This window comes from Carassius carassius, chromosome 21 (assembly GCF_963082965.1).
Source record: "Carassius carassius chromosome 21, fCarCar2.1, whole genome shotgun sequence".
Taxonomy (NCBI): domain Eukaryota; kingdom Metazoa; phylum Chordata; class Actinopteri; order Cypriniformes; family Cyprinidae; genus Carassius; species Carassius carassius.
The window spans coordinates 32,822,022-32,849,611 of NC_081775.1; the positions used below are offsets into that span (position 1 = coordinate 32,822,022).

The window sequence follows — 27,590 nt, forward strand, 5'->3', positions numbered from 1 at the left end:
AGAGTCATTTGTTTATGAATCAGATGGTACCAGTCGTGTTGTATGGTATTGCACACAGCCAGCAAAAATACTGAATAGACTGACGTGTTTTTCTTCTATGAATCAGATAAAAAAGATTTCTTACCCAGCTTCCACATTTCTCATATAAATGTCCAATACAGTTATTTTGTTTTATTGAGTCACTTATTACATTAACGAATATACTTACTTAATATTTAATGTTTTTTTTTTATTATTATTTTGTATACAGATTCAGAATCATTACATTTCAGGTTCATTACAGATTCATGACAGATTTGGATTCATTAAAGAATCACCTTTAGATTCATGACAGAGTCCAATCCATTACAGAGTCCGAATCATTACAGATTCAGATTCATTACACAGTCAGATTCATTACCAATTCATTACAGGTTTGGATTCATTACAGATTCAAATTCATTACAGATTCATGACAGAGTCCAATCCATTACAGGGTCCGAATCATTACAGATTCAGATTCATTACACAGTCAGATTCATTACCAATTCATTACAGATTCAAATTCATTACAAATTCACTACAGACTCAGATTCATTACAGATTCATGGCAGAGTCCTATGCATTACAGAGTTTAATTCATTACAGATTCAAATTAATTTCAGATTCATTATTGAGTCCAATCCATTACATAGTTTAATTCATTACAGATTCAGATTCATTAGTCACATTCATTACAGATTCATTATTGGTCCAATACATTACACAGTGAGATTCATTACCAATTCATTACAGATTCAGATTCATTACAGATTCATGACAAAGCCCAATCCATTACAGAGCCTGAATTATTACAGATTCATGGCAGAGTCCTATGCATTACAGAGTTTAATTAATTACAGATTCAAATTCATTACAGGTTCATGACAGAGTCCAATCCATTACAGAGTCCGAATCATTACAGATTCAGATTCAATACACAGTCAGATTCATTACCAATTCATTACACAGTCAGATTCATTACAAATTCATTACAGATTCAAATTCATTACAAATTCACTACAGACTCAGATTCATTACAGATTCATGGCAGAGTCCTATGCATTACAGAGTTTAATTCATTACAGATTCAAATTAATTTCATATTCATTATTGAGTCCAATCCATTACATAGTTTAATTCATTACAGATTCAGATTCATTAGTCACATTCATTACAGATTCATTATTGGTCCAATACATTACACAGTAAGATTCATTACCAATTCATTACAGATTCAGATTCATTACAGATTCATGACAAAGCCCAATCCATTACAGAGCCTGAATTATTACAGATTCATGGCAGAGTCCTATGCATTACAGAGTTTAATTAATTACAGATTCAAATTCATTACAGATTCATGACAGAGTCCAATCCATTACAGAGTCCGAATCATTACAGATTCAGATTCATTACAGATTCATGACAGAGCCTAATCCATTACAGAGTCTGAATTATTACAGATTCACGGCAGAGTCCTATGCATTACAGGGTTTAATTACAGATTCATTATAGAGTCCAACCCATTACAGAGTTTCATTCATTACAGATTCAGATTCATTACAGAGTCACATGCATTTCAGATTCATACCAGATTTATTATCGGTCCGATACATTACAGATTCAGATTAATCAAAGAGTCAGATTCATTATAGATTCCAATCCATTACAGAGTTTCATTCATTACAGATTTAGATGCATCACAGAGTCAGGTTTATTACAGATTCTGTTGAGGTTTCCTCATGTTTTCACTCTCTGTCTGTGTGTCTGTGGTTTGTTGTCGTGGGGCTCCAGATCTATCGAGTCTCTCCCAGATAATCAAAAGTACCGTCAGCTGCAGAGGGAGCTCTCTCAGGTTCTGACCCAGCGTCAGATCTACATTGACTAGGGTCAGAGATGTTTGTGTGTGTCCGCCTGCACACCTCCTTAACAGAGACACTAACTGCATGCAGGTGCATTCTGGGTACTGCTCATCAGTATTAACGAGTGTTCATAGACCTCCAGTATGGTTTAAACTGTAGTGTAATGCAGTGTTTAGGAGGTCGATTCACTTTTATTGCACAGTTGAGTTTCTCAGGGTTTACATGGCTCCTTAAAAGGCTATTAAAAGTCTTAAATCTTAAATCGAATAATAAAAGTATTAATCATTATGAAGCACCAATGATGAATTGACAGTGTTTGTTACCGTTTTTTATTATAACATGTAAAATGGATATTTATTCATCTTTTTGAATGAGCAGCTGAAGTAATAAAGCATAGACATTTCAAAATAAGAGATCTCATTGACTTGAATACACACGTCTTGAGTGTTTTGCTGTTTAATAAAGTGAGTATCTGAGATAAGGTGGTATGTGTTTGTTGTTTAACAGCATGTGGAGTTAATGTGAGAGCACTCCAGAACCCTGTTCTCTGTCTGCTGATGAACTAAACCTGTTTCCCTCTCTGTTCCCTCGTCTCTTTGGTGTGTTTCAGGAGCGTTCAGATGCTGGCGGATAAATCGAAGCAGGAGGCTCTGAAGAACGACCTGATGCACGCTCTTAACCAGCGCAGCAAACAGCAGAGCTAGAGACAATCCCCTCCGTGTCTCTCTCTCTCTCTCTCTCTCTCTCTCTCAGTCTGTCTGTCTCACACTATGTCTCTCCACCTCACCACTGTCTCCGTCTGTGCTAAACAAAGGAAAAAGGAGAAAAGGCTAAGCTTCTTGTTTTTGTATTTCGGCTCGTATATCACCTCACCCGTCTCTCTCTCTCTCTGCTCTGTAATCATGTAGTATTAAGACAGCGTCTGATTGGCTCTCGGTGATGTCATCGCAGTGGGGGCGGAGCTTTTCTCTTGCCATCAGAAGAACAAGTTTTCTTGTAGTGTCACGTACACGTGTCAGGAATAAACGAGGAGCGGGTGATTATATTAATATAAATATATATATATATATAAATATCCACACGTATGTATGTATTCTGACTATTGTCTTGCTGTTAATATTAAAACTTCTGCTCGAGTCCATGCAGACGAGTGTGTGTTTTGCGCGAGTGTGTTTAACGTCATGTTTTTAACGTGTCATGATGCAGCAAACATATTCCCCTCTATGTCCATCTGGGAGCGTCAGACGGTTTCCTTGTTTTCTTTGGGTTGGATAATTATTTGTCAAGTTCACCTTTTTTTTCTTTAGGTCTTTTTTTGCTTTTGTTTTTTTTTTGTAAAGCTTACGGTTTATGTTGTATTAGGGCCTCCAGCAACAATAAAAAACAGGAAAAACTGAACCTGCGTGCTTTGTGTTGTATAAAACTGGTTTTCTCACAGGTCATTGTGCGGCTCTGTCACAATCACTCTCTTCTCACATCATCAGCTACCGGTAATCAATATTTCATAAACATTTATTCATTTTTCTAAGTAGCCCTGTCATTATCACAAATCACACACTTGTCGCTTTGAATGGTCTGGTGATTTAATCTTAATAGAACAAATAATCACATGAAGTTGATTGAAGAGATATAAAGATTCAGATCGCAGTGAGACAAATCTTTATAGTTTTTATAAACAGGGAAACTTTTTAAAAAATCTTTTGAAGCAATTGATTATGGCTTACTGCTGATGAAATTAGAAAGATGGTATAAGAGGGCTAGCTTATTTATGGTTGGGAAGGTATCTTGATATATAGATATCAATATGTTGGCATGAAGCGTGATTTACTGAAGGTTACTTGTGGTGTACCACAGGGCTCAGTGTTAGGCACTGCCTACATGGTTTGCACTGTATATAAATGATATTTGTAAGGTGTCTTGAGTATTGAAAGATGTCATTTTTTGTTTAGATAAATTTATATTCTTCTGGAAAACATTCGGAACAAGCCTGCGTTTAAATGAGAATTTTAAAGAAATGGTTTGATGCTAACGGGTTCTTAATGAATTTTAATAAAACAAAAGTGTATGTTATTTTATAATCCACAAACTGCTAATCAAGAAAAAAAATAACGTTTAAAAATGAGTTCTCAAAATGAGGGGAAAAATTGATGTCAGTAAAAAAAATAGGTGTAATTGATAAATTGTGTGAAAACACTAATAATGTCAAAACCAACCGTAGTAAAACTTGTACACTGCACCATGTTGCTGACGTTATCGGTAACCACTTTCACACACGCACACGATATATCAAATACACGATGATAAATATAAAAATCAATACACAATACCTATATAAAACACTATTTATTTACACGATTAATACTGAAAGAACTGCTATTACTGCACATTCACTATATAAAATAAAATTACTGGAAAAAGTTCGCGCAGCCGTCGTCAGATTAGTAAATCGCGCAAAGGCTCGTTCGCGGTTGTGGCTTCAGTCGACTTCAGTGAGGCGCGGTGGTTTATGGGATGAGTAGTTCCTTCACTCGAAATGAAAATATGTACACAGTCTTGTACCTTTTGACTTTTTTTTGGATTTTCTCTTACTTTTTTCACTCGAAATGATATGTTGTATGCTTATGAGTTCAGCCGTAGCTGGTTATCCTCACACATGCTCTAAAACTCTTTAGATACGGATTTTCCCGAAAGTCAATGGGAGAAATGAATGGGAAATTTACTTCCGGTGTTGTACCGACTCCCCGGACAAATCCCCTTCGCGTGCACGCGCGTCACCCAGTTGAACCAAGCGTGCCGCACAAGCCCTGAAAAGTGAAGCCAAAACGTCTCGATCGCCCCCTGGTGAGTGGTCCTAGTATAGGTCATAAACCCCGCCTCCCCATGTTATTCAATGGGACGCGAGACCAACTAAACAAAATTACCCTTCAAATATCTTTTTTCCGAAGCTGTTTTTTGTCATTTACTGTAGTTTGTATCACGCTAATGTAAATTCAAGTGTTCGTTTTTTAAAAAAGTTGTTTTTTAGATTATTTAGGTTTATTTAGGTTATTTAATGCTCTAAAAACGGTGGTGTGACGTCGTGATTGACAGCTGTGATTGACAGCTCTCTGAGCCGAGGAGGCACTGAAGCGTCAACAGGCTTTTTTCATGATCTTCGGAGGACTGAGGAGATTGTATTTACCTTATTTTAATGAGATTGTAGTGGAACGGAGCAGACAGAGTTCACAGGAGCAGGACTCCACTTCCAAAACAGTGCAGATTACGGTATGTGCATTCTGCGAGGGAGAGTGAGGGCGGGGCACAGGGGCGGGGCCGTTGATTTCGCGGCTTTAAGGCTTTACTTCCTGCTTGCTACTGCGCATAGCTACTGCGCAGAACTGGTCCCTAGATCGCTATCTGCGCAGGCGCAAGTCCAAGATGTCAGCGCCATATCGAGACACTGGCGGCTTCAGTTTTGACCAATGGAAGAGAGCGAAGGCGAGTCGTCCATCTTTTTTTTACAGTCTATGAGTTGAACGCAGTGCTTGCAGTTAAACCTTCAGCGGTTTATTAGAAGCCTTTTATTGATCTTTTTTCCACAGTTGGCACCAAGAACGAACATAGAAGCGTTGTCTGATTAACAAACAGCTAACGGATGCAAGAACGCGACTGGAGACGGTCGTCAACGGAATGAAAAGTTTTACACTTAAATTATTTACTGCACCAACTTTATCATCTCGCAATGCTCTTCCCATAAAACCTGCTTTTCATCGCCATTTAAATTGATATTTAATCACATTTAGTTTGTTAAACTAGGATGAATTTAGTTCTCGTAAAATAATATGTATTATTAATAATAATATCTAAAGTATTATTATAATCACGCAATATTTATTGTACGATCAGTATTTATTTTTTGACAGTGCCTTTGCATCTTGCCTTATAGACTGTGTGTGCAAAAAACACTTGACTGTAGCTCCAACAGGACAGGTTTAATGGATACAAAAATGTTTTAGTAAATCGCTAGTTATTCTATATTATCATCAAATACCTCAATCTCTTTGTTCACTTGTTTTTATTAAATTAATACTGGTTTTGTATTTATACGTTTTTTTTGTGAATAAGTTTATCAATATTTAACATCATAATAGTGTTCTTTAAAGTTTTACCAGGACATTTGTTTTGAAATGTTGAACTTTTCATTTGTGGTGTTCCCGGTCAAAAAAATGTCTGGCCTACAGAAATTGCTTAAAAATCTCCCATTATGCTACATTATCATCAATTATTGGATTCTATCTTTTTGTCAACTTGTTTGCTTTCATTTAGGACTGGTTTTGTATTTATTTTCTGGTCATGTTGTTCGAATGCCCCATTAATCATAAAGGAAATATGAACATTTTCCAAAAAATGAGACATAATGTGTAAGCCAAGTCAGTAGGTGTCAGGCCAGTGTAATAACATTAAATAGTATTTTCAGGGAAAAAACACAAGAGAAAATGTATAATAAAAATAATAATTTTATTATTTTCAGTATTCAAGAATGACAGCAATGGGATTGTATTTTTTAAATCAGCAGTAGGGTCATCAAATTATTTCAATAGTAAAATAAAGGTTTTGTTTGGGTCATACTAAATGGTAATTTTGTCAAAGTAATCATTTCAACCATAAACAGTGTGTACAGTACAGTACTCGGTGAACTCAAACAACGTTCTTCGCAACAAAACAAACTAAATTAAACAAAGTAATAGGAGATTAGACAAAATTTACTAGATCATAAGAGGACTATATGATACAACAACATTAATGTGACCAGTACACAAATACAAAGGCACTGTCAAATAAATACTGATCGTACAATAAATATTGCATGATAATAATAATAAAACATCATTGCTCTTTTTGTTGTTTTTGATTGCTTCCACTGTCTTCATCTGTAAGTCGCTTTGGATAAAAGCGTCTGCTAAATGTAAATGTAGCCTAATAATACATATTATTTTACGAGAACCACTGTCAGAGGCAGCCCATCGTCAAGGGCCAGCAGATGTTAAATATTCTCTCATATTCCTCTGTTTTGATATTAAAAGCATGTCATCTGATAAGTATGTCGTTTAAAGTTGTGTATCATATGATGGCACAAACTTGCTCACTGTTTTGTAAAACTGTAAGGTGAGAAATAAAAGAGTTTGTTCATGGTGTTTAAATCTCTGTTTGCCATTTGTTGTTCATAGAGGAATGTACTTTATTAATGTATTTAATCATTTACTTCCAGCAGAAATCCTATAACATAGTGGAGGTCACGATGTTATTTTAAATCTGTTTTAACTAAATCTGTGCAACTAAAGTTAAATGATGATCAGATAACCCAGTGATTCAATTCTAACTCTTGATTATCCGTTCAGGTTTATTAGCAAATATTACATCTAACTGTGTGTTAGAAGATTTAGTGATTCTAGTTGGCCCTTTAATGACTTATCTGCAACAGTTTTCCTCTTTAATTAATCTTCCCAGTTCAAGTTATAATCACCCACAGGTATTATTTCTTTAAGATTGCATTCTTTTAAACTCCTGTAAGTTGGTCATAGACTGTACTTCAGCCTGCTCTGATCTTATGAATGAGGATTATTTTAGCTTGGGACACGAGCAGAGTACAGCAGTTTCTGAAGCATGAACCAAGCATCAATGTACTGTTATTTTCATCCTTCACAAACTAAATCTGCACTGCAAAGATACACTTTAATGCTGACACACATGTTATCAGACTGACAAGAGCTCATAATGAACACTTAAACTACTCTCAAGTATTTATTAATTATGAACCAGCAGATAAACTGACTAGAAGTGATTCTCTAATAGTTGTATCTCAGTCAAATATATTAACCACACATCAATGAGAGATGATTTATTCAGCTTCAGATGATGAATACGTCTCAGTTTAGAAAAATTAACCCTTAAGACTGGTTTTGAGCTCCAGGATCATGTTTTGTGTCGTTTTTATTCATTAATAGAGGTGCGTTAAGAATTTAATTAATAATAATTAATTTAATTTCTAAGTAATTCATAAAATAAGGCAATCACATTATACTTTTACTTTATACTTACACTTTTGAAAATGACATACAACAATATTGTACTTTAGTTTTTTCCCTATCACATATTTTAGTAATCATCATAAATCATTAGAAATCTTAAAAACCTCAATAATTCGTCCTGTGAAAACAGACATTGTGTTACCATTGAAATAATCTTGTACTCGGCTACTATTAACTATACTATAACCATAATGATAACTATAAATGTAATGATCAAAACCGTGATAGCTATAATGATGATTATTTGTATCTATAGTGATAACTAACTCTGTGTCTATCTATCAGTGCTGCTGCCCAGTAGTGTAGTGTTCAGTGTTAACATGTGATCGTGTCGCGCAGAAGCAGCTGTCACTCATCAATCGCTCTGGAGACTCCGCCTCCTCGCGAGCTCCAGGGGGCGGGGCTAGACGGCATCATCACGAGCAGGTAACGACTGATTCATCAGTGATGTTTACATTCTGCTTTATATTAAACTATAATATATATACGACTTTATATAGAGAACTGCGCGATATTAGAGTTACGTTTTGCTATATATCCAACTATACTATACGTCCAGCTTTCTATATAGAAATAAGTTTATGTTATTAACTTTATATTTGGAGCTGGGTAATAATGTAACATATAACAAAATTGTACCAGGTACCATATTGTGATGAAAGGTTTCAAGTGTCTGAATCAGATGCTGACAGACGTGTGTGTGTTTGTGTCTCCTTCACGTGACACCTCTGATCTGATCCACTGCTAAACGTGTTTACATGACGTGAAGCACTTTTACTTCCTTCCTCTCGTCGTGTCGTCGCATCGAAGCCACATGTTGTAAACCAGTAATTGAAGCTGAGCTGCTGCTGTTCTGATCGAGTGATGAATGAAGAACCGACTCCTGATTCGAGTCTTTCTCTGGTGTCCACGATGTCTTCTCCTCCAGCAGCAGCAGGGTCTTTATTTCACCTCACTGGAGGAGAGGACACGTCTATACTCACTTTGGTACAGTTCGGGGACATACAAACTTTAAATCTTTGTTCACAGTGTTGTACGGCTCTTTAACACATCAAGCTAACGCTAATCATTCATCTGAATCACATCTGCAGGATTTACGCTATCACTGCGTAGAAATGAGTTTAATACAAACACACATTCACAATAATGAGACGTAAACTCACAATTCAGAGGAAAAGATTGATTTGTGAGATGGTGTGTGTGTTTCTCTGTGTGTGTGATTGTGTGTGTGTGTGTGTGTGTGAGTGAGTGTGTGTGTGTCTCTCTCTGTGTGTGTGAGTGTGTGTGTGTCTCTGTGTGTGTGTGTGTGAGTGTGATTGTGTGTGTGTGAGTGAGTGAGTGTGTGTGTGTGTCTCTCTCTGTGTGTGTGAGTGTGTGTGTGTCTCTCTCTCTGTGTGTGTGAGTGTGTTTCTCTGTGTGTGTGAGAGTGTGTGTGATTGTGTGTGTGTGTGTGTGTGTGTGAGTGAGTGAGTGTGTGTGTGTCTCTCTCTGTGTGTGTGAGTGTGTGTGTGTCTCTCTCTCTGTGTGTGTGTGTGTGTTTCTCTGTGTGTGTGAGAGTGTGTGTGATTGTGTGTGTGTGTGTGTGTGTGAGTGAGTGAGTGTGTGTGTGTCTCTCTCTGTGTGTGTGAGTGTGTGTGTCTCTCTCTCTGTGTGTGTGTGTGTGTGTGTGTTTCTCTCTCTGTGTGTGTGTGTGTGTCTCTCTGTGTGTGTGTGTGTGTGTGTGTGAGAGTGTGTGTCTCTGTGTGTGTGTGTGTCTCTCTCTCTCTGTGTGTGTGTGTGTGTGTGTGTGTGTGAGTGTGTGTGTGTGTGACTGTGTGTGTGTGTGTGTGTGAGAGTGTATGTGTCTCTCTCTGTGTGTGTGTCTGTGTGTGTGTCTCTCTCTGTGTGTGTGTGTGTGTGTGTGTCTCTCTCTGTGTGTGTGTGTGTGTGTGAGAGTGTATGTGTCTCTCTCTGTGTGTGTGTCTGTGTGTGTGTCTCTCTCTGTGTGTGTGTGTGTGTGTGTCTCTGTGTGTGTGTGTGTGTGTGTGAGTGTGTGTGACTGTGTGTGTGTGTGTGTTTCTCTCTCTCTGTGTGTGTGTGAGTGTCTCTCTGTGTGTGTGTGTGTGTGTGTGTGTGTGTCTCTCTGTGTGTGTGTCTCTCTCTGTGTGTGTGTGTGTGTGTGTGAGTGAGTGAGTGTGTGTGTGTCTCTCTCTGTGTGTGTGAGTGTGTGTGTCTCTCTCTCTGTGTGTGTGTGTGTGTGTGTGTTTCTCTCTCTGTGTGTGTGTGTGTGTCTCTCTGTGTGTGTGTGTGTGTGTGTGTGTGTGAGAGTGTGTGTCTCTGTGTGTGTGTGTGTGTGTGTGAGAGTGTGTGTCTCTGTGTGTGTGTGTGTCTCTCTCTCTCTGTGTGTGTGTGTGTGTGTGTGTGTGTGAGTGTGTGTGTGTGTGACTGTGTGTGTGTGTGTGTGTGAGAGTGTATGTGTCTCTCTCTGTGTGTGTGTCTGTGTGTGTGTCTCTCTCTGTGTGTGTGTGTGTGTGTGTGTCTCTCTCTGTGTGTGTGTGTGTGTGTGAGAGTGTATGTGTCTCTCTCTGTGTGTGTGTCTGTGTGTGTGTCTCTCTCTGTGTGTGTGTGTGTGTGTGTCTCTGTGTGTGTGTGTGTGTGTGTGAGTGTGTGTGACTGTGTGTGTGTGTGTGTTTCTCTCTCTCTGTGTGTGTGTGAGTGTCTCTCTGTGTGTGTGTGTGTGTGTGTGTGTGTGTCTCTCTGTGTGTGTGTCTCTCTCTGTGTGTGTGTGTGTGTGTGTGAGTGAGTGAGTGTGTGTGTGTCTCTCTCTGTGTGTGTGAGTGTGTGTGTCTCTCTCTCTGTGTGTGTGTGTGTGTGTGTGTTTCTCTCTCTGTGTGTGTGTGTGTGTCTCTCTGTGTGTGTGTGTGTGTGTGTGTGTGTGAGAGTGTGTGTCTCTGTGTGTGTGTGTGTCTCTCTCTCTCTGTGTGTGTGTGTGTGTGTGAGTGTGTGTGTGTGTGTGACTGTGTGTGTGTGTGTGTGTGAGAGTGTATGTGTCTCTCTCTGTGTGTGTGTCTGTGTGTGTGTCTCTCTCTGTGTGTGTGTGTGTGTGTGTGTCTCTCTCTGTGTGTGTGTGTGTGTGTGAGAGTGTATGTGTCTCTCTCTGTGTGTGTGTCTGTGTGTGTGTCTCTCTCTGTGTGTGTGTGTGTGTGTGTGTCTCTGTGTGTGTGTGTGTGTGTGTGAGTGTGTGTGACTGTGTGTGTGTGTGTGTTTCTCTCTCTCTGTGTGTGTGTGAGTGTGTGTGTGTCTCTCTGTGTGTGTGTGTGTGTGTGTGTGTGTGTGTGTGTCTCTCTGTGTGTGTGTGAGTGTGTGTGTGTGTGTGTGTGTCTCTCTCTGTGTGTGTGTGTGTGTGTGTGAGTGTGTGTCTCTGTGTGTGTGTGTGTGTGTGTGAGAGTGTGTGTCTCTGTGTGTGTGTGTGTGTGTGTGTGTGTGTGTGTGTGTGTGAGTGTGTGTCTCTCTGTGTGTGTGTGTGTGTGTGTGTGTGTGTGTGTGACTGTAGGCTCTCTGTCAAACACACAGAGCTGAAGTGAATCCTCAGTGTTTAATGTGTAGTCTCATCAGACACTGGTGTGGTCTGGACTCTGAGCTCGTCTGAAGATGTCTCTCCTGAAGGGTGTCCAGCGGCTCCAGGTGTTCAGGACGCTCGTCTCTGTCTCCTCTGTCTCTGGACTCTGAGCTCGTCTGTCTCTCCTGAAGGGTGTCCAGCGGCTCCAGGTGTTCAGGACGCTCGTCTCTGTCTCCTCCGTCTCTGGACTCTGAGCTCGTCTGTCTCTCCTGAAAGGTGTCCAGCGGCTCCAGGTGTTCAGGACACTCATCTCTGTCTCTGGACTCTGAGCTCGTCTGAAGATGTCTCTCCTGAAGGGTGTCCAGCGGCTCCAGGTGCTCGTCTCCGGCTCCTCTCTCACACCTCGAGCAGATCGTCTGTCTCTGAGCGTCTGGATTCGTCTCTGAGCGTCTGCGGTGAGAGCGTGGTGTGGACCCAGGCTACGTCTGTAAGCTGAACACCACACCTCACTGCACCTGACTCAACACAACTACCAACATCAAATACAAATACTGGCCCACATATTAATAAATATACATATAAATAATGTTTTACCTCAACAATTATTTTTTCTCTCATCAAAAAAATCTTCCATTCTTTGTCATTTCTTAAACCTATCATGAGATTTTGTCCTTCATCCAAAAGTTTTATTTTTCTCAAAAATATTTTTTACATTTCTCAAACTTTCCCTTCTCTTCAATTTCTCATAAATAATTCTCTCAACAAGAAACTTTTTTCTCTTTTCATAAACTTTTTATTTAAAAAAAGAAAAAAAAATGTATGAGATAAAAGTTTAAGAAACATTTTTTTTTTATGAGAAAACTTTTATCTCAAACTTTTCTCATAAAAAAGTTTTTTTGTCTCAAAAAAAAAGAAAAAACATCTTACAAAAAAAACGTACTTTGTCCTGTTTAGAAATTATCTTTGTTTTCTGTCTGTCAGCTCCTCGTCCAGCAGGTGTCGCTGCAGCACCACACCTGAGGCTCTTCACAAGATTCTGCGTCAGAAAACTAAATCACTTCACGTGACATCTAATGTCATACGAGACACCCGGGATTACATACAAGCTTCGAATAGAGAACGCCTTTATAAGGGAAACATTTTTATTATCTATATACATTGATGACAGAAACGTTTTTGATGAAATAAGTTTTTTGGATTAAAACAAAATTATGAGAGAAGTTTTTCAATGAGGAAAAGGTTTTTTCAGAAGAGATTTGATTTCAAAAAGATTTGATGATAAAATAATTGATGAGATGAGAACTACTAAGATTAAAAATTAATAAGAAAAAATTTGGTTAGAAAAAAGTTGCTAAGAAAAAAAACATTTTTAAGATTTTTTAAAATTTTATAAAAAAAATTGGGATTGCAGAACAAAGTTTTTTGATGAAAGGAAAACATTTTGATGAGAGAAATGGTTGTAATCTTCAGACTCAGGAAAGATGTAAGACATTATTTAGTCCAGATTCCTTCAGGGTCATGGTTCTCTGTGTGTGTGTGTGTGTGTGTGTGTGTATGTGTTACATTTCTCCACGTCCAGCAGGATGTGCAGTGTCTCCTGGTCCATAGCAGAGGCCAGCGGCAGCGGCACCTGCACACACACACACACACACACACACGTGAGCTCTGAGCTCTCTACACTGGGAGTGTGTGGGTGAATCTGAGGCTCACGGTGGATCTCAGCTGGAGCTCCTGCTCTCTCTCTCACACACACACACACACACACACACACACACACACACACACACACACACACACACAGACACACACACACACACACACACACACACACACACACACACACACACACACGCGCTCTACACTGGGAGTGTGTGGGTGAATCTGAGGCTCACGGTGGATCTCAGCTGGAGCTCCTGCTCTCTCTCTCTCACACACACACACACACACAGACACACACACACACACACACAGACACACACACACACGTGCGCTCTACACTGGGAGTGTGTGGGTGAATCTGAGGCTCACGGTGGATCTCAGCTGGAGCTCCTGCTCTCTCTCACACACACACACACACACACACACACACACACACACACACACAGACACACACACACACACACACACACACACACACACACACACACAGACACACACACACACAGACACACACACACGCGCTCTACACTGGGAGTGTGTGGGTGAATCTGAGGCTCACGGTGGATCTCAGCTGGAGCTCCTGCTCTCTCTCACACACACACACACACACACACACACACACACACACACAGACACACACACACACACACACACACACACACACACACACACACACACACACACAGACACACACACACACAGACACACACACACACACACACACACACACACAGACACACACACACACACACACACACACACACACACACAGACACACACACACACACAGACACACACACACACACACACACGTGCGCTCTACACTGGGAGTGTGTGGGTGAATCTGAGGCTCACGGTGGATCTCAGCTGGAGCTCCTGCTCTCTCAGCACACGTCTGTACTCGGGGTCATCCGTGTAGAGCCGGGCTCGAACCCCTCTGCGCTGCGCCGAGCGCCACTTACTGATGAACAGACCGGCCGACCACACGGACAGATGAGCACCGCACTCCTCCGTCACGTCCTGAAACAACACACACAGGTCTCCAGATCTGACTGAAGTAACTGGAACCGATACACTACTGATTACAGGTAACTTCGGATTACATTTACAGAGTTACACTGAGGATAAATACCTTCTGGTCTTCATCTCGCGGTGAGACTTCCACAAACCTCACGTGTCTCTTCTCCCGTCCTGATCTGTGTGTGAACACACACTCGTTTAGTGTGTGATAGTGTTAATAAACTCATCCTGATGTTGATATACTGATGCACTTACACTGACAGCGTCTGAGGATCTACTGGAGTCGCCATTCACCTCAAAACTGTTCAAACATGGTTTTACTACGGCTACAAACAAGATTACTGTCGTTAAACCACAGCCGACGAAATATAACCATGGGTTTACTACAATAACCATAGCTAAACCATGTTATTTGTAGTACAACTGGGGTTATACAAATGGTAATCAATCAGAATCAGCCAAAAAAAAAAAGACAAAAAAACGGTTAATACTACTTTTATTTTACTATAATAAAACTATGGTTATTTTTTGTAAAATATGGTTCACTCGCAGATGATCTTAAGCTTGTTCATTTATTTGAAAAAGTATATATATATATATTTAAAATGTAAAATACTCTTGGCGTTTTAGTGCCATTTAATAAATAAAGTAAAATGATTAAAAATATAAGGATAAAGTCTTAGCTGAAAGCCAAGATAATTTGAGAATAAAGTCAATGACGAGATATTAACAAAGTTTTATACTTTGAAAAATAATGACGAATAAGACTTCACTTACCTCGACAAACATCGAGCAGAAAGAATAAGTTCGACCTTAAGGTTAAGGTTTGACTTGAAAAGTAAACAAACTAAAGAGATATATGAAACCTGAATCTTAGTTGTTATGTTTTGACTAATTCAGACGATATAACAACTTCGACGCGCGAGTCATGTCAAGTCTAAACTCGCCTCAGAAATCGTCCGTTATTTGGCGCACTCCACTCACTGCGCATGCGCGCCAACGAACTCTTTAAAATGAACGAGTAACGTCATATACCTATATATTTTAGGAAGAGTCGTCAAATGAAGACACCCCGTATAAACAACAACAACAACGTCAATATGAACCTCGCGAATTGTGATTTCTTGAAAAACGCTATTATTTCACTGTAAAACTAGCCTGCTAGGTAAGCCTTGTAGACTTAATTAAACCTTTAACTTATAACGACGTTTACCTAGTCTTTAAATTTAACTAATTAAACTAAACACAAATGTTTGTTATTATATAATTGTAAATTCAAAATCAAAAACTTGTTAAATGTTATCAGAAAATGTTGAATAGACTGGAAGAAAATACTCAGACTATCCTGACTGAAACTTTAAATAAAGCTATAGCAAAACAGTTTATTTTAGTGTCTTTGTGAGACTACTTATTATAGTATACTAAACAACCAGTGATTTTGAAGTACTTTCAAATAACCCTGTAGTAAATGTGTTAATATTACTCCGTAGTTATTAATTATACTGTAAGAAAATCAAGTCGACCTTAATCTGTGGCATGATGTTTTGTTTTGATAATATTAAAACAAATCTCTCTCTCTCATCAGCTCTGCTGAATGTTTAAGCAAATCATATTCAATACACTTTAATAATCAAAGAAGCACAGAAGAAATCAACACAGTGCAGAGGTGAATTCGTCCAAATTATTTTATTAAAAAATGTCAGGATAATGTAAACCAGTTTAAACACCATCTAAAAATCAGCAGTTCAGTTTATCTGTAACACAAACTCGACTACGAGTAAAACGCTCTGTTCTAGCGCTGAAAATGACACGCGTGATCAGGTTTGTTCAGAGGCAGACATCAACATTCGTCTGTTTTTACACACAAAACAAGAGCTGCATTCCTTTAGCGTCTTAAGAGGAGCACGCAGGGACGTGAGTGTCAGTTCGAGTCCTCCAGTTTGCCGCACAGGCGGCCCATGATGCTTTGCAGGCTGGGCTGGACGATTCCTAGCAGGGGTCTCTGGGAGGGGTCTGCGCTCCAGCAGGCCTCCATCAGCTGCCAGCACTCCTCGTCAAACGTGGACAGACGCTCGGGACGCGAGCCTGAAAGCAGCACACGCACACAGAGGTTACCCAGAGTTCACAGCGACGCGATCCTACGACTGGCGCTCGTTACCTTTCTTGACGTTAGTCCACAGCTGGTCTTTACTGGAGCATTTCTCAAAGGCTTCTGGGAGTTTGATTGAGCCGGAGCAGAGATACCAGAAGAGGATCCCAAACGCGTACACGTCGACCGAGTTATCGTACTTTCCTGCGCGAAATAAACAAACACACGTACAATCAGAAACTAATGTAAACAATAACTACATTTTCAAAACTATTCTAAAATAATTTAAAGAGGATTCATTTCACTGTCCAGTATTAAAATCACATACTAATTAAAAATAAATAAATTGCAGTTAAATGAATATTTAAATTATCAAATCATTTAAAAAGCTACTTTTTACTTTTAAAAACGATACTACATTTTTACAATTTCAAAATAATTTAAAAATGCACAATTTATCAGCGGATGCTGAAATCGTATACTGTAATGTGTAAAACGCTCAAGACCGAAAGCACTCCTCAGTGGATCATTAAGCGGCTGGTGACCTGTGAAGAGCTCCGGGGCCATGTGGATGGGCGTCCCCACAATACTGCCCGACATCATGGCCTCGGGTTTACAGAAGCCCAGGTCAGTGATCTTCGCCCGGTTCTGTTTGTCCAACTGCACAGAAGAACACAAACACACAGTATAATGCCTTATAAAGCACTGTGCAGAGTTATGAAGTGTTATGAAGCATCATGAGGCATTAAGAAGCATTATGATGCGTTACAAAGTCTTATGATGCGTTCCGAAGCTCTATGGTGATTTAGGAAGTGTTATGATGTCTTATGAAGCACTATGATGCTTTTTGTAGTGTTACAATGCACTATGATGCATTATGAAGCTCTATGATGTGTTATGGAGAACTATGAAGCACTATGATATTAGGAAGCACTATGATGCATTAAGATAGATTATGAAGAACTATGATCGTTGTGGAGAGCTATGAAGCACTATGTTGCATTATGAAGTGTTATGATGCATTATGGAGCACTATGATGCACTACAAAGCAATATAAAGCATAAAGATGTGTTATGATGCACTATGATGTGTTATAAAGCATTATGAAGCAATATGATGTTTTTAGTAGTGTTATGATGCGTTATGAAGCACTATGATGCGTTATGGAGAACTATGGAGCACTATGATTGATTATGAAGCACTATGATGCACTACAAAGCAATATAAAGCCCAAAGATGTGTTATGATGAACTATGATATGTTATAAAGCATTATGAAGCACTATGATGTTTTTTTTCGTGTTATGATGCGTTATGAAGCACAATGATGCATTATGAAGCACTATGATGTTAGGAAGCACTATGATGCATTAAGATAGATTATGAAGAACTATGATCGTTGTGGAGAGATATGAAGCACTATGTTGCATTAGGAAGTGTTATGATGCGTTATGAAGCACTATGATGCTTTACGTAGTGTTATGATGCATTATGATGCACTACAAAGCAATATAAAGCCCAAAGATGTGTTATGATGAACTATGATGTGTTATAAAGCATTATGAAGCACTATGATGCTTTACGTAGTGTTATGATGCATCATGAAGCACTATGATGCATTAAGATACATTATGAAGCACTATGAAGTGTTATGAAGCACTATGATATTATGAAGCACTATGATGCATTAAGATACATTATGAAGCACTTTGAAGTGTTATGAAGTGTTATGATGGGATGTCGTCACAGAGAGTCAGATGGTGGATGCAGTTCCTCACCAGGACGTTCTTCAGCTTGATGTCGCGGTGTAAGAGACCCTGACCGTGCAGGAACCGAATCCCCTCCACCACGTCCAGAGCGATCTGAAGACGCTCCTTCAGAGACAGACCGGCCTGAGAGAGACAGACAGGTCAATCACAACCACAGACGGACGAGCACACAGACAGACAGAGAGCCGGTGAAGTGATGGTACCTTCAGTCCGGTGTAGAGATCTCTGTGTAACCGCTCCATGATCAGCAGAACCGCGATACTGGAGCCGCCGCTGTACGAGTGATCGATAACTGAGCCGTGGAGATTCACCAAACGATCGTGTTTAGGCAGAGACCTGACGGACACAGACAACTTGCTACTGTTATTGGTATCAAACTAAAATATAATAACAACCAGTATTATTATTGTTATTATTAAAGAGTAGATGCACTGGAGTGCTGTTACCGTGTGTAGTGGAACTCGAGCGCGAGGTCGTTCCAGTGTTTGTCATCCGGAGGAACGACTGACTTCAGGGCACACGGGTGACGTCCACCCCAGTTATCACACAGATACACCACACCGTACTGACCCCGGCCCAGCTCACGGCCCATCTTCGGCTTTCCTGAGGACACACACACGGACTCAGACTCACATCACACGCAAACACACCCCATGTGATCCGTGTGTGTGTGTGTCTCACCGTGCAGCAGGACGTCTCGCAGCGATCGGCTCTCCAGTGACAGGCGGGCGAGTCGAGGGGCGTGATCCTTCCTGACCCGCAACCACAGGTCTTCAGTTCGCTCCAGACGCCCCGTGTGACCCTCCTCCAGCTGCACACACACACACACACACATCAGTACACGACTCCCAGCATCAAAATATATACACACACACACACAAACACACACACAGTGTAAATGATTACTGAATCACTGACCTGTCGGAGCGAGGCGGCGAAGGCCTCGTGGGAGCTGTTGAGTCTGGTCCTGAACTGAGAGCAGATGCTCTTGGCCAGTTTGGGGGCGCTCAGGCTCTCGATGGCGTCCTGCGCGACCTTGCGCTTCCACTCGGCCGTGACGGATGGAGGATTGACCCACGTGATGCGGTGGATGATCTGAGGAGACACGAGCGTCAGCCGCCGCACCACACACGCGAGCGCAGGGCATCATGGGTAACCTACCTGTTTGATCTGCTCCCAGAAGAGCCTGGTGACGGAGGAGCCCGAGTGGAAGGTCACCTCCACATTATACGCCGCGTTCAGGATCTGAGCACAATTACATTTAAAACAGTACTTCAGAATGTGACAAATGAAGTTTACTGTACACAACTTAACTGTATTGTTCTGTATAACGGTATATAGTGTGTGTGTGTGTGTGTGTGTGTGTGCTGAACCTGTTTGAGGTGGTTGGAGGTGACGTTGCTGCAGGACTCAGGTGTGCTCTTCTCCAGGCTGCCCAGGCATCTCTCCAGCGTCCCCACGAAGCTCTCTCTCAGGTAGTCCACCGAGCTGGTCAGTTTATTAGCCACGGCCTGATTGAGACGCACCACGATCAGGTCCTGGATCTGACTGATGCACATCTTGATGTCCTTCGAGCTCACCGGCTCGCCGTTAGACGACATGATGATGTCTGAACACACACACACACACACACACAGACTGCTCTATAGTAACATGACACACATGCTGCTCATTAACACTGATGAATTCCCTCTGACACACAATAATACAGCAACTAGCTTTGGATTCCCCTCTTTCTCTCGCTCTCACACACACACACACACACACACACACACACACACACACACACACACACACTAGTAAACATGAAGTTATTGCTGTAAACTGTTCTTTGTGTATGTCCCTTTAAATGCAAATGAGCTGCTACACCACGCCCTCTTTGGAGAGGAGGGTGGGACCTTTACAGCCCCTGCCTTGGTTACTATGGCAACTACAACCAAAACAAACACCCCTTTAAACACACAATGAAAAAAACTGAACTATAAAAATAAAACAATTGTGCATAGCTCTTCGGTGACTGGCTAGCGCGACAACGTCTTATGCTAATTTTCAATTTGCATGGAAGACACAATTGAGGCATATATTTATGGCTTCGCCCAATTCACGTCACCCTGCATTATTTGTGTCTTTGCATTGACTTTTGTATTTAATCTTTTCGCAGAAATAATTACATTTTGAAAATTGTAAATTAAACAAAAACAGAAACTAAATCAATAATATAATAGAACCAATTTAAGTTTTTTTTATGTTTTTTTTAAAAATAAAAACACTTAAAGCAAAATGAAAGTTAATGAAGGAATAAAAAATTATCAAACTAAAAACAGAAGGTTAATCATCATTCACACGTTTTTTCCCTGTGTTGGAACCGTTTCATTTTAATGATCTGATCTATCTGAAACTGATGATACATCACTGTTTACAAATCATTTACTCTGAACTTTTTCTAGCTGACTAATGAGTTTATATGTTTGTTTCTGAGGTAAACGTGATGTTACGTAACACTGTTTACCAGCCGTTATATCGATGTAGTCATGTTTATTTTGTGCTGTAACTAGTAATAAAGCGGAGGAGATGATCAGTTATCCTGCGATCTGTCACTCCACATTAAACATTGACAGAATGGCATTAATTGTTTGAATATTGCAATTCAATGGACACAATTTGAGATCAGAGACTTTGTTTCAGTTCAAAAGTATCAAAGCACAAATTGCGATGTATTGGACGGGAGACGCTACAATGTTCCGGAGACACACTAATCAAGTCTTGTGATTTAAGAATCGACATGACTCTGTAGAAGTCTCCCAGCTCCTCACTATAATGTCTATGTGACCTGTGAAGTGCAGGTTAGCGGCGTCCTCCAGCAGCTGCTCCTTCATGCAGCTCAGCGTCTCCACGATCATGTCCTTCATCTCCTCCTGCTTGCGGTTAGCGATGGCCATCAGAGAGCTGTAGAGTTCTCCTTCCTTCTCACGCGTGTACTCCAGCCGCCGAGGCGTGATCTGAAGATCCCTCTGCATGTCGAACGCCTGACACCACACAAAACACAGCTTCCTTCACCACAAACACCAGCGAAAACACAGGACTGAGCGATTCCAACATCAAAGCCTGCCAACCTTCAACATCAGGAACCACACACCAATACAATAGCACGAAACACAACAGTAGTCAGTGCATTACTGAACATGAGCTAAGAACAATATTGTTTTATAGCGTATAGAGATTCTCAGACTGCGTGGTCAGGGGTCACCTGGTTGATGAAGAGGTCGAGGCAGCGGCAGTGGACGGTGTTCAGCAGCGAGGCGGCCCCCGCCTGATGGTTCTGCAGCAGCTGTCGAGTGAAGGGCCCGAGCACACGCTGCAGACTCTCTCCCACAACAGGAGCCCCGCTCAGATCCAGAGACAGCAGCTGTCTGTGCAGGGCCCCGGGGTCCGAGGAGCCGCTGGAGACCCTGATGAAGCAGACGGGGAACGATGGGAGAGTCTCTCGCACCTTCCTCAGGTCCCTCACCTGCTCAGCGCTCAGTGTGTCTGTACTGACGGAGTAGAGGATGATGGGAAGGATCCCGCGCCTGCAGTCCTCCAGAGACTCCTCCACCGGCTGGACACCACGACACGGGAACACCACGACCTTCACCTCCTGGACACACACACACACACACTGAGTGAACACACACACACACACTCAGTGAACACACACACACACACACACACACCGACTGGACACCACGACACGGGAACACCACGACCTTCACCTCCTGGACACACACACACACACACACACACACACACTCTCACACACACACACCGGCTGGACACCACGACACGGGAACACCACGACCTTCACCTCCTGGACACACACACACACACACTGAGTGAACACACACACACACAAACACACACACACACACACACTCAGTGAACACACACACACACACACCGACTGGACACCACGACACGGGAACACCACGACCTTCACCTCCTGGACACACACACACACACACACACACACACACACACACACACACACACACACACACACACTCTCACACACACACACACACCGGCTGGACGCCACGACACAGGAAGACAACGACCTTCACCTCCTGGACACACACACACACACACACTCTCACACACACACACACACACACAATGAGTGAACACACACACACACACACAATGAGTGAACACACACACACACACACACACACACACAATGAGTGAACACACACACACACACACACACACTCTCACACACACACACACACACACAATGAGTGAACACACACACACACACACACACACACACACTCTCACACACACACACACACCGGCTGGACGCCACGACACGGGAACACCACGACCTTCACCTCCTGGACACACACACACACACACACACACTGAGTGAACACACACACACACACACACACACACACACACCGACTGGACACCACGACACGGGAACACCACGACCTTCACCTCCTGGACACACACACACACTCAGTGAACACACACACACACTCTCACACACACACACAATGAGTGAACACACACACACACACACACACACAAACAAACACACACACACACACACTGAGTGAACACACACACACACACACAAACAGTGAACACACACACGCACGCACGCGCACACACACACACACACACTCACACACACACAAACAGTGAACACACACACACACACACTTACACACACACACACACACACACACCTGGCATCACCTCACACCAGGTCAACTAAACAGTCTGATAAATTCACAAACTTGCTCAATTAAATCTGATGAACGTATGTAAACGAAGACCACTAAAACTAGCTGAAAACTGCCTAAACGTAATGAATGTAGCATGACGAAATATATTTTGATGTTGTTTTTGTTGTGATACGTATAGACATACATATTAGAAGACTACAATAATATACAGTATATATTTAGTTTTAAACCAGTTGACATCCACAATCCTCTCAGACACTTCTGGTTACTGGATAAAAGCTTTCAAAACAACAACTTTATAAAAGCGGTGTGATTAGTTTTGGCTTGGCCTGGAGCGTGGGATGCGTCTACATTAGACACGGTGGGTCAAAGTTCATCTGTTTGATTAATCCTGAGCGAGCGCGTCAGAGCCAGAATAAAGAGCTCAATAGAGTCAGTCAGAGCCGTCTCTCTGGAACAAACACAGCCGGCGGATACCAACAAACATCTGATTCAGTCTTCAGTCCGCTAACATCTCTGTGCTAACCAGTTCATGTGAGAGCAGACGTGACTCTAGCAGATGTGTGTGACGGGAGACAAGGCTTTAAACACAAGACAGAGTCATGACGGAGACACACACACACTGAGAGAGTCTGACCTCCATCTGAGTCTGAACCCTTCGGTCACTATATCCTGATGAGAGATTGTCCTTCTGTTACAGCCCTACTCTGACTGAAGAGATCTGCAACCAATCCAAGACCTTGATCAGTCTGATGATCCAAAGCTGATCTGCTCAGAGTCTGATCCATGACCGACTCTGATATTTGACTGATCTAGTACTGATTCAAGATCTTGGTTTGGCTTAGTCGAAGTCTGATATGACACTGATTGTGTAACAGTGTTTGTTCAGAGTCAGATCGGGAACTGAAACGGTCCAAACACAGATCCCTGTTCAAAGAGGACATCATCTGTGACCGAACCTACAGAGTATAGGAGGACACATTTTTCCCGCCATTGGTTGCCATGGAGACACACACATCACCGTAGCAGCTCTGTGTGTCTCTGGTGGTCATGTGAAGTGCACCAGACCCATGGACCCGGGTTACAGATTTTATTTGTACTTGCACACACTGCACAAACTTAAATTAGTAGGACAACATATAGAATCTGTTCTGGGCACTCTTGATGAATGAGCAGCTGATGGATGTCCCTGCAAAAACAATCTCATCTCACAGAATCAAATCAAATCATTATTTGACTAGAGGGGTAATAAAGAACAAGTTACTCGAATCATGTTGTATTTACATTTTCAAGTTGATCCAGTTAAAAATCTTTAAAGAAAAGTACTGCCCCTGACCTGCAGCAGGGTGTGATGGAGCGTGACCTCCAGCTCGGCCAATCGCTGCGCAGGATCCTCACACTCCTGGATCTCCAGGTCCTCGAGTGGAAGCGTGTCCCAGCGTCTGCAGTGAGACGCCAGCTGATGCACCAGCTCGTACTGTCCCGGCAGAGCCAGGCTTAAACGTGTCTGACGGCCATGTGTGAAACACAGCTTCCTTCTCCTGCAGGCCCCGCCCTCCGGCCCACAGGCCCCGCCCACCTCAGAGCCCAGGGGGAGGAGCCTCTCTCCCAGCAGGCAGTTCAGCAGCTGGTAGCGAGCCGAGCAGTCCTGGCCCAGGATGAGGATGTAGGGGGTGCTATCGAGCACATTCTGCAGATATTCCTCCTCGTGACGCGGGAGCGAGATGCAGCTGAGCTGACCTGACACACAAAGAGACACTGACGTTTAACATGTAGCTCATACAGGGGTTAAAAACACTACGCAAATCACAATATAACACTACAATAACATTCAACTTCACTGCAGACCAATGTTGTAATTCTCTTTGACCACACCAGAAACACAAGGCACAAACATACACCATCCTACAAAAACATCTGCTGAGGAAAGCGATATCTTTATCGTAACATTAATATCCTTTTATCTGTTATGTGTGATTTATCTGCTCAGTGCATTTGTCCAATGTGTCAAGCTGTTGTGGAAACTAAAAATAACTCGTTTATAGTGTTTATTTTTTAAAGTAAAAGTCTTTACTGCTGACTCACTCATAGAAACAGTCTCTTGTCGCCATCTAACGGCAGAACAATGTAATTACAATCACAAACACACCGTTTCTCAATACAATTAATAATGCGCTGAGGCAACGTGTGACTGGGTTTGTGTTATGCATCCACTAGATGGAGCTGTGCTAAAGGGAATGTCAACATTTTGACAGAGTGCCTTGATCCATATATAAAGCGCTCCGGATTATAAGACGCACTGTCGTTTTTTGAGAAAGTTAAAGGCTTTAAGTGCGCCTTATAGTGCGGAAAATACTGTATAAAATGATACACAGAAATATATGTTTTTGATATCGAAACTTGATAAAATGATGTAACTATTGTTATTAAACTTAATATACAATTAATGCCAAATCAGAGTTATTATACTCTAATAAAACTACAACCATAAAAAATGCCATTCCTTGAAAATAAATAAACGTTAACTGAATAATTTAAAAGAAAATGTATATAAAACTAATATAAATTAATAAAGTATCAGGTTGTTGCCAAGTCAGCATTTATTTAGTTTAACTTGTAAAAAAATATCTGAAACTGAAATAAATAAATAAACAACTAAAACTGATAGAAATTACAAAAAAAAAGAAAAAGTAAGTAAAAGTCATCTATGAACAGAATGTCCCAGTGACTGTGAAGCAGATCTCTGGTGATGAATGGAGAGAGAGAGAACACAGGGCTGTTCCTAGAGTCAGGCGTCAGGACACAAACACAAGCACTGCATCTCATGACCGGCTCTGAGCCGCTGGTTAGTGGGTTATTATTAGGAAGAGCTCATAATCCCAGCGCTGCCTTATACAACCGCCGGCTCGCCGCCTAATCTGAGCCACCACACAGATCTTTACTGAGATACTCTTGCACAGAACAAACATGTGTTTACATGCAGCTCGGGGGCGTGGCCAGAGACGCCTGCACTCTGACTGGTCAGAACCAGCGCTGACAGCCCCGAGGAACACAAACACGAGCGCGGGGTCCAGGGAAGAGAGCAGGGGTCACCTGAGACGGGTCAAAGGTCACGCCGTGATGCCGTGAGAGCACTGCTTCAGACACACTCAAACATTTCACTGAGAACCCAGAGGAAACTTACGTCAGACCTGCAAAACACCTCTGTGACGGGAAAGAGGATGACAACCGCACCCACACACACACACACACACACACACACACACACAGATCAAAGCAAGTACAGTACGGGTGTCAGCGCTCATATTCTCACACTGACTCATCACACAGATTCCTCCACAGCACACACTGATCAGAGTGAAAACAAGTTTCAATGACATTAAAACAATATCATAACACACTAAAGTCATGACGCAGGCTTGGGCTCTGAACCTCAGATACACTTTCTGATGTTTCTCTCTTGATTTGGTGCTGATATGAGATTCGGACAAGATTATGTGATGTCAGTGAATCAATGTGAGCTCATGTTCGTGTGTGTGTGTGTGTGTGTGTGTGTGTGTGTGTGTGTGTGTCCTCATTAAAGCACTGAGGAGTGTTCAGTTCTCGGTTCAGTTAAATGTGACTCTGTTCACGGATGTTAAGCTGCTTATTTCTTGCACTAAATCCTATTTAGAAATGTGTAGCTTAATTATTAGAAGGCTAATATATGTGCATTTAAGGAAGAAATATTATATATCAGAAACATTTAACTACATAAATATATTTAATTATAACACAAAAATAATTAGCATTATTTATAGTTTCAAAACGCAGAAATAAAAGTGAAACTTGCCGACTGTGTTCATATTCTACGCTAGCATTTATTAATATTTTCCATCAGCTTGTATTTTTAGTCTCTCTGGACACCGGAAGCGGAATCACCTGTGTCCAGCGCTGCAGGTGTGTTGCTGTGGTTCTCTCGGATCTCCCTGAAGAAGCTGAGGGTCTCGTGCAGGTTCTTCTTCAGGAGCACGTTGTGTTTGTTGTAGTGGCTGAAGGCTCGGGTCAGATCTCTGAGCAGAGGACTGTGTTTCTGCGGGTTCTCCATCCTGACCCGGAGCGAGACCCAGTGCGCGAGTCCGCGTCACATCTCCACACGGGCGCGCGCTGCTTCTGCAGAAGCCCGGATGGACCGAACCGATAACGCTACAACAACAACAACCAGCGGCGCGCGCGTGTGTGTGTGTGTGTCAACAGTGCATCAACACGCACACGCACGCACACACTTACACACACGGCCTCGTCCCGTTAACTGGACCGATATCGGCGCGGTTCTGATCGGTAATACACGCACACGCGCGCGGACCGGGTCGCTGCTCGCGCTTCGCGGCTGTTCGGCGACTCTTTCTCCCACGGGTGAGCGCCGATCATCGATTATCCCGGTGTTTGCGTCGGGAATGTGTCACTTTTCAGCCCAAATACGGGAATTCTGCGCTGCCAGCCGCCGCTACCCGTCCATTAGGCGAGAGAGGGACGCTCGGGAGGCGGGGCGCCACTGCTGCATGCTGGGAAATGCAGTCCGCTTTGCGTAGCGAACATAAACAAAGTACGTACTAAAATTATTTACGTCATAAAGTGAAAGACATTATTAAAAAAAAAAATCTAACAAATATTTTTAGACCACCACACACATTTCTTGTTGAAAATCCGAATGGTTTCCATTATTACAAAAATTTCAACCATTAAATCAATTAGAAATGAAGTGCTGTTATACATATTGCATTATAATAATGGAAGACGACTAATTACTAGAAAAGACCAACTGGGGCCATTAAAACAAGTACAATTCCCA

General features: G+C 41.8%; 3 protein-coding genes across 9 annotated transcripts in view; 1 reads left to right on the forward strand and 2 right to left on the reverse strand.

The window, feature by feature from the left end:
* LOC132098181 (F-actin-capping protein subunit beta isoforms 1 and 2) overlaps positions 1 to 3,281 on the forward strand; it is a 16,819-nt gene extending 13,538 nt beyond the window's left edge. The window contains exons 9-10 of one of the 2 annotated variants that reach the window (XM_059504361.1): positions 1,816 to 1,910; positions 2,494 to 2,597. In XM_059504361.1, coding sequence (XP_059360344.1) covers positions 1,816 to 1,909 — 94 coding nt within the window. In that variant the 3' untranslated portion in view covers position 1,910; positions 2,494 to 2,597. Of the gene's footprint in view, positions 1 to 1,815; positions 1,911 to 2,493; positions 2,604 to 2,636 lie in introns of those variants that run through there. The other variant, XM_059504360.1, reaches the window with a different exon arrangement.
* Positions 3,282 to 11,440: 8,159 nt separating this feature from the next.
* LOC132097284 (uncharacterized) lies at positions 11,441 to 15,168 on the reverse strand. Of its 6 annotated transcripts, none has more exons than XM_059502914.1 (7): positions 14,946 to 15,166; positions 14,424 to 14,488; positions 14,281 to 14,344; positions 14,004 to 14,168; positions 13,053 to 13,119; positions 11,794 to 11,981; positions 11,442 to 11,721 (listed from the first exon to the last, which is right to left on the reverse strand). In XM_059502914.1, exons 2-7 carry the CDS (start codon positions 14,456 to 14,458, stop codon positions 11,542 to 11,544), a joined length of 699 nt encoding a protein of 232 aa, XP_059358897.1. In that variant the 5' UTR covers positions 14,459 to 14,488; positions 14,946 to 15,166; the 3' UTR covers positions 11,442 to 11,541. The 6 variants fall into 6 exon arrangements, with proteins under 6 accessions (XP_059358895.1, XP_059358897.1, XP_059358896.1 ...); XM_059502913.1 differs by having other exon boundaries at positions 11,442 to 11,724; XM_059502915.1 differs by having other exon boundaries at positions 11,443 to 11,642; positions 11,796 to 11,981; positions 14,946 to 15,162.
* Positions 15,169 to 15,835: 667 nt separating this feature from the next.
* Positions 15,836 to 27,273, reverse strand: LOC132098182 (dual serine/threonine and tyrosine protein kinase-like). The gene is made up of 14 exons (XM_059504363.1): positions 26,681 to 27,273; positions 24,096 to 24,499; positions 21,274 to 21,663; positions 20,857 to 21,052; positions 19,400 to 19,635; positions 19,188 to 19,271; positions 18,945 to 19,121; positions 18,708 to 18,837; positions 18,473 to 18,629; positions 18,230 to 18,362; positions 18,036 to 18,149; positions 16,803 to 16,917; positions 16,327 to 16,461; positions 15,836 to 16,253 (listed from the first exon to the last, which is right to left on the reverse strand). Exons 1-14 carry the CDS (start codon positions 26,844 to 26,846, stop codon positions 16,090 to 16,092), a joined length of 2,601 nt encoding a protein of 866 aa, XP_059360346.1. The 5' UTR covers positions 26,847 to 27,273; the 3' UTR covers positions 15,836 to 16,089.
* Between the last annotated feature and the right edge of the window lie 317 nt (positions 27,274 to 27,590).

Bases quoted from the DNA above. Each gene is read 5' to 3' on its own strand.
- LOC132097284 (XM_059502912.1), bottom strand. From the start codon at position 14,458: ATGGCGACTCCAGTAGATCCTCAGACGCTGTCAGT. The intron at 14,345-14,423 runs GTAAGTGCATCA...GTTCACACACAG, and splicing joins GATCCTCAGACGCTGTCAGT to ATCAGGACGGGAGAAGAGAC. The intron at 14,169-14,280 runs GTATTTATCCTC...GTGTTGTTTCAG, and splicing joins CGCGAGATGAAGACCAGAAG to GACGTGACGGAGGAGTGCGG.
- LOC132098182 (XM_059504363.1), bottom strand. From the start codon at position 26,846: ATGGAGAACCCGCAGAAACACAGTCCTCTGCTCAGAGATCTGACCCGA. The intron at 18,838-18,944 runs GTCAGTGATTCA...GTGTGTGTGCAG, and splicing joins TCGCCGCCTCGCTCCGACAG to CTGGAGGAGGGTCACACGGG. The intron at 16,462-16,802 runs GTCACCAGCCGC...TATTTCGCGCAG, and splicing joins GGCCCCGGAGCTCTTCACAG to GAAAGTACGATAACTCGGTC.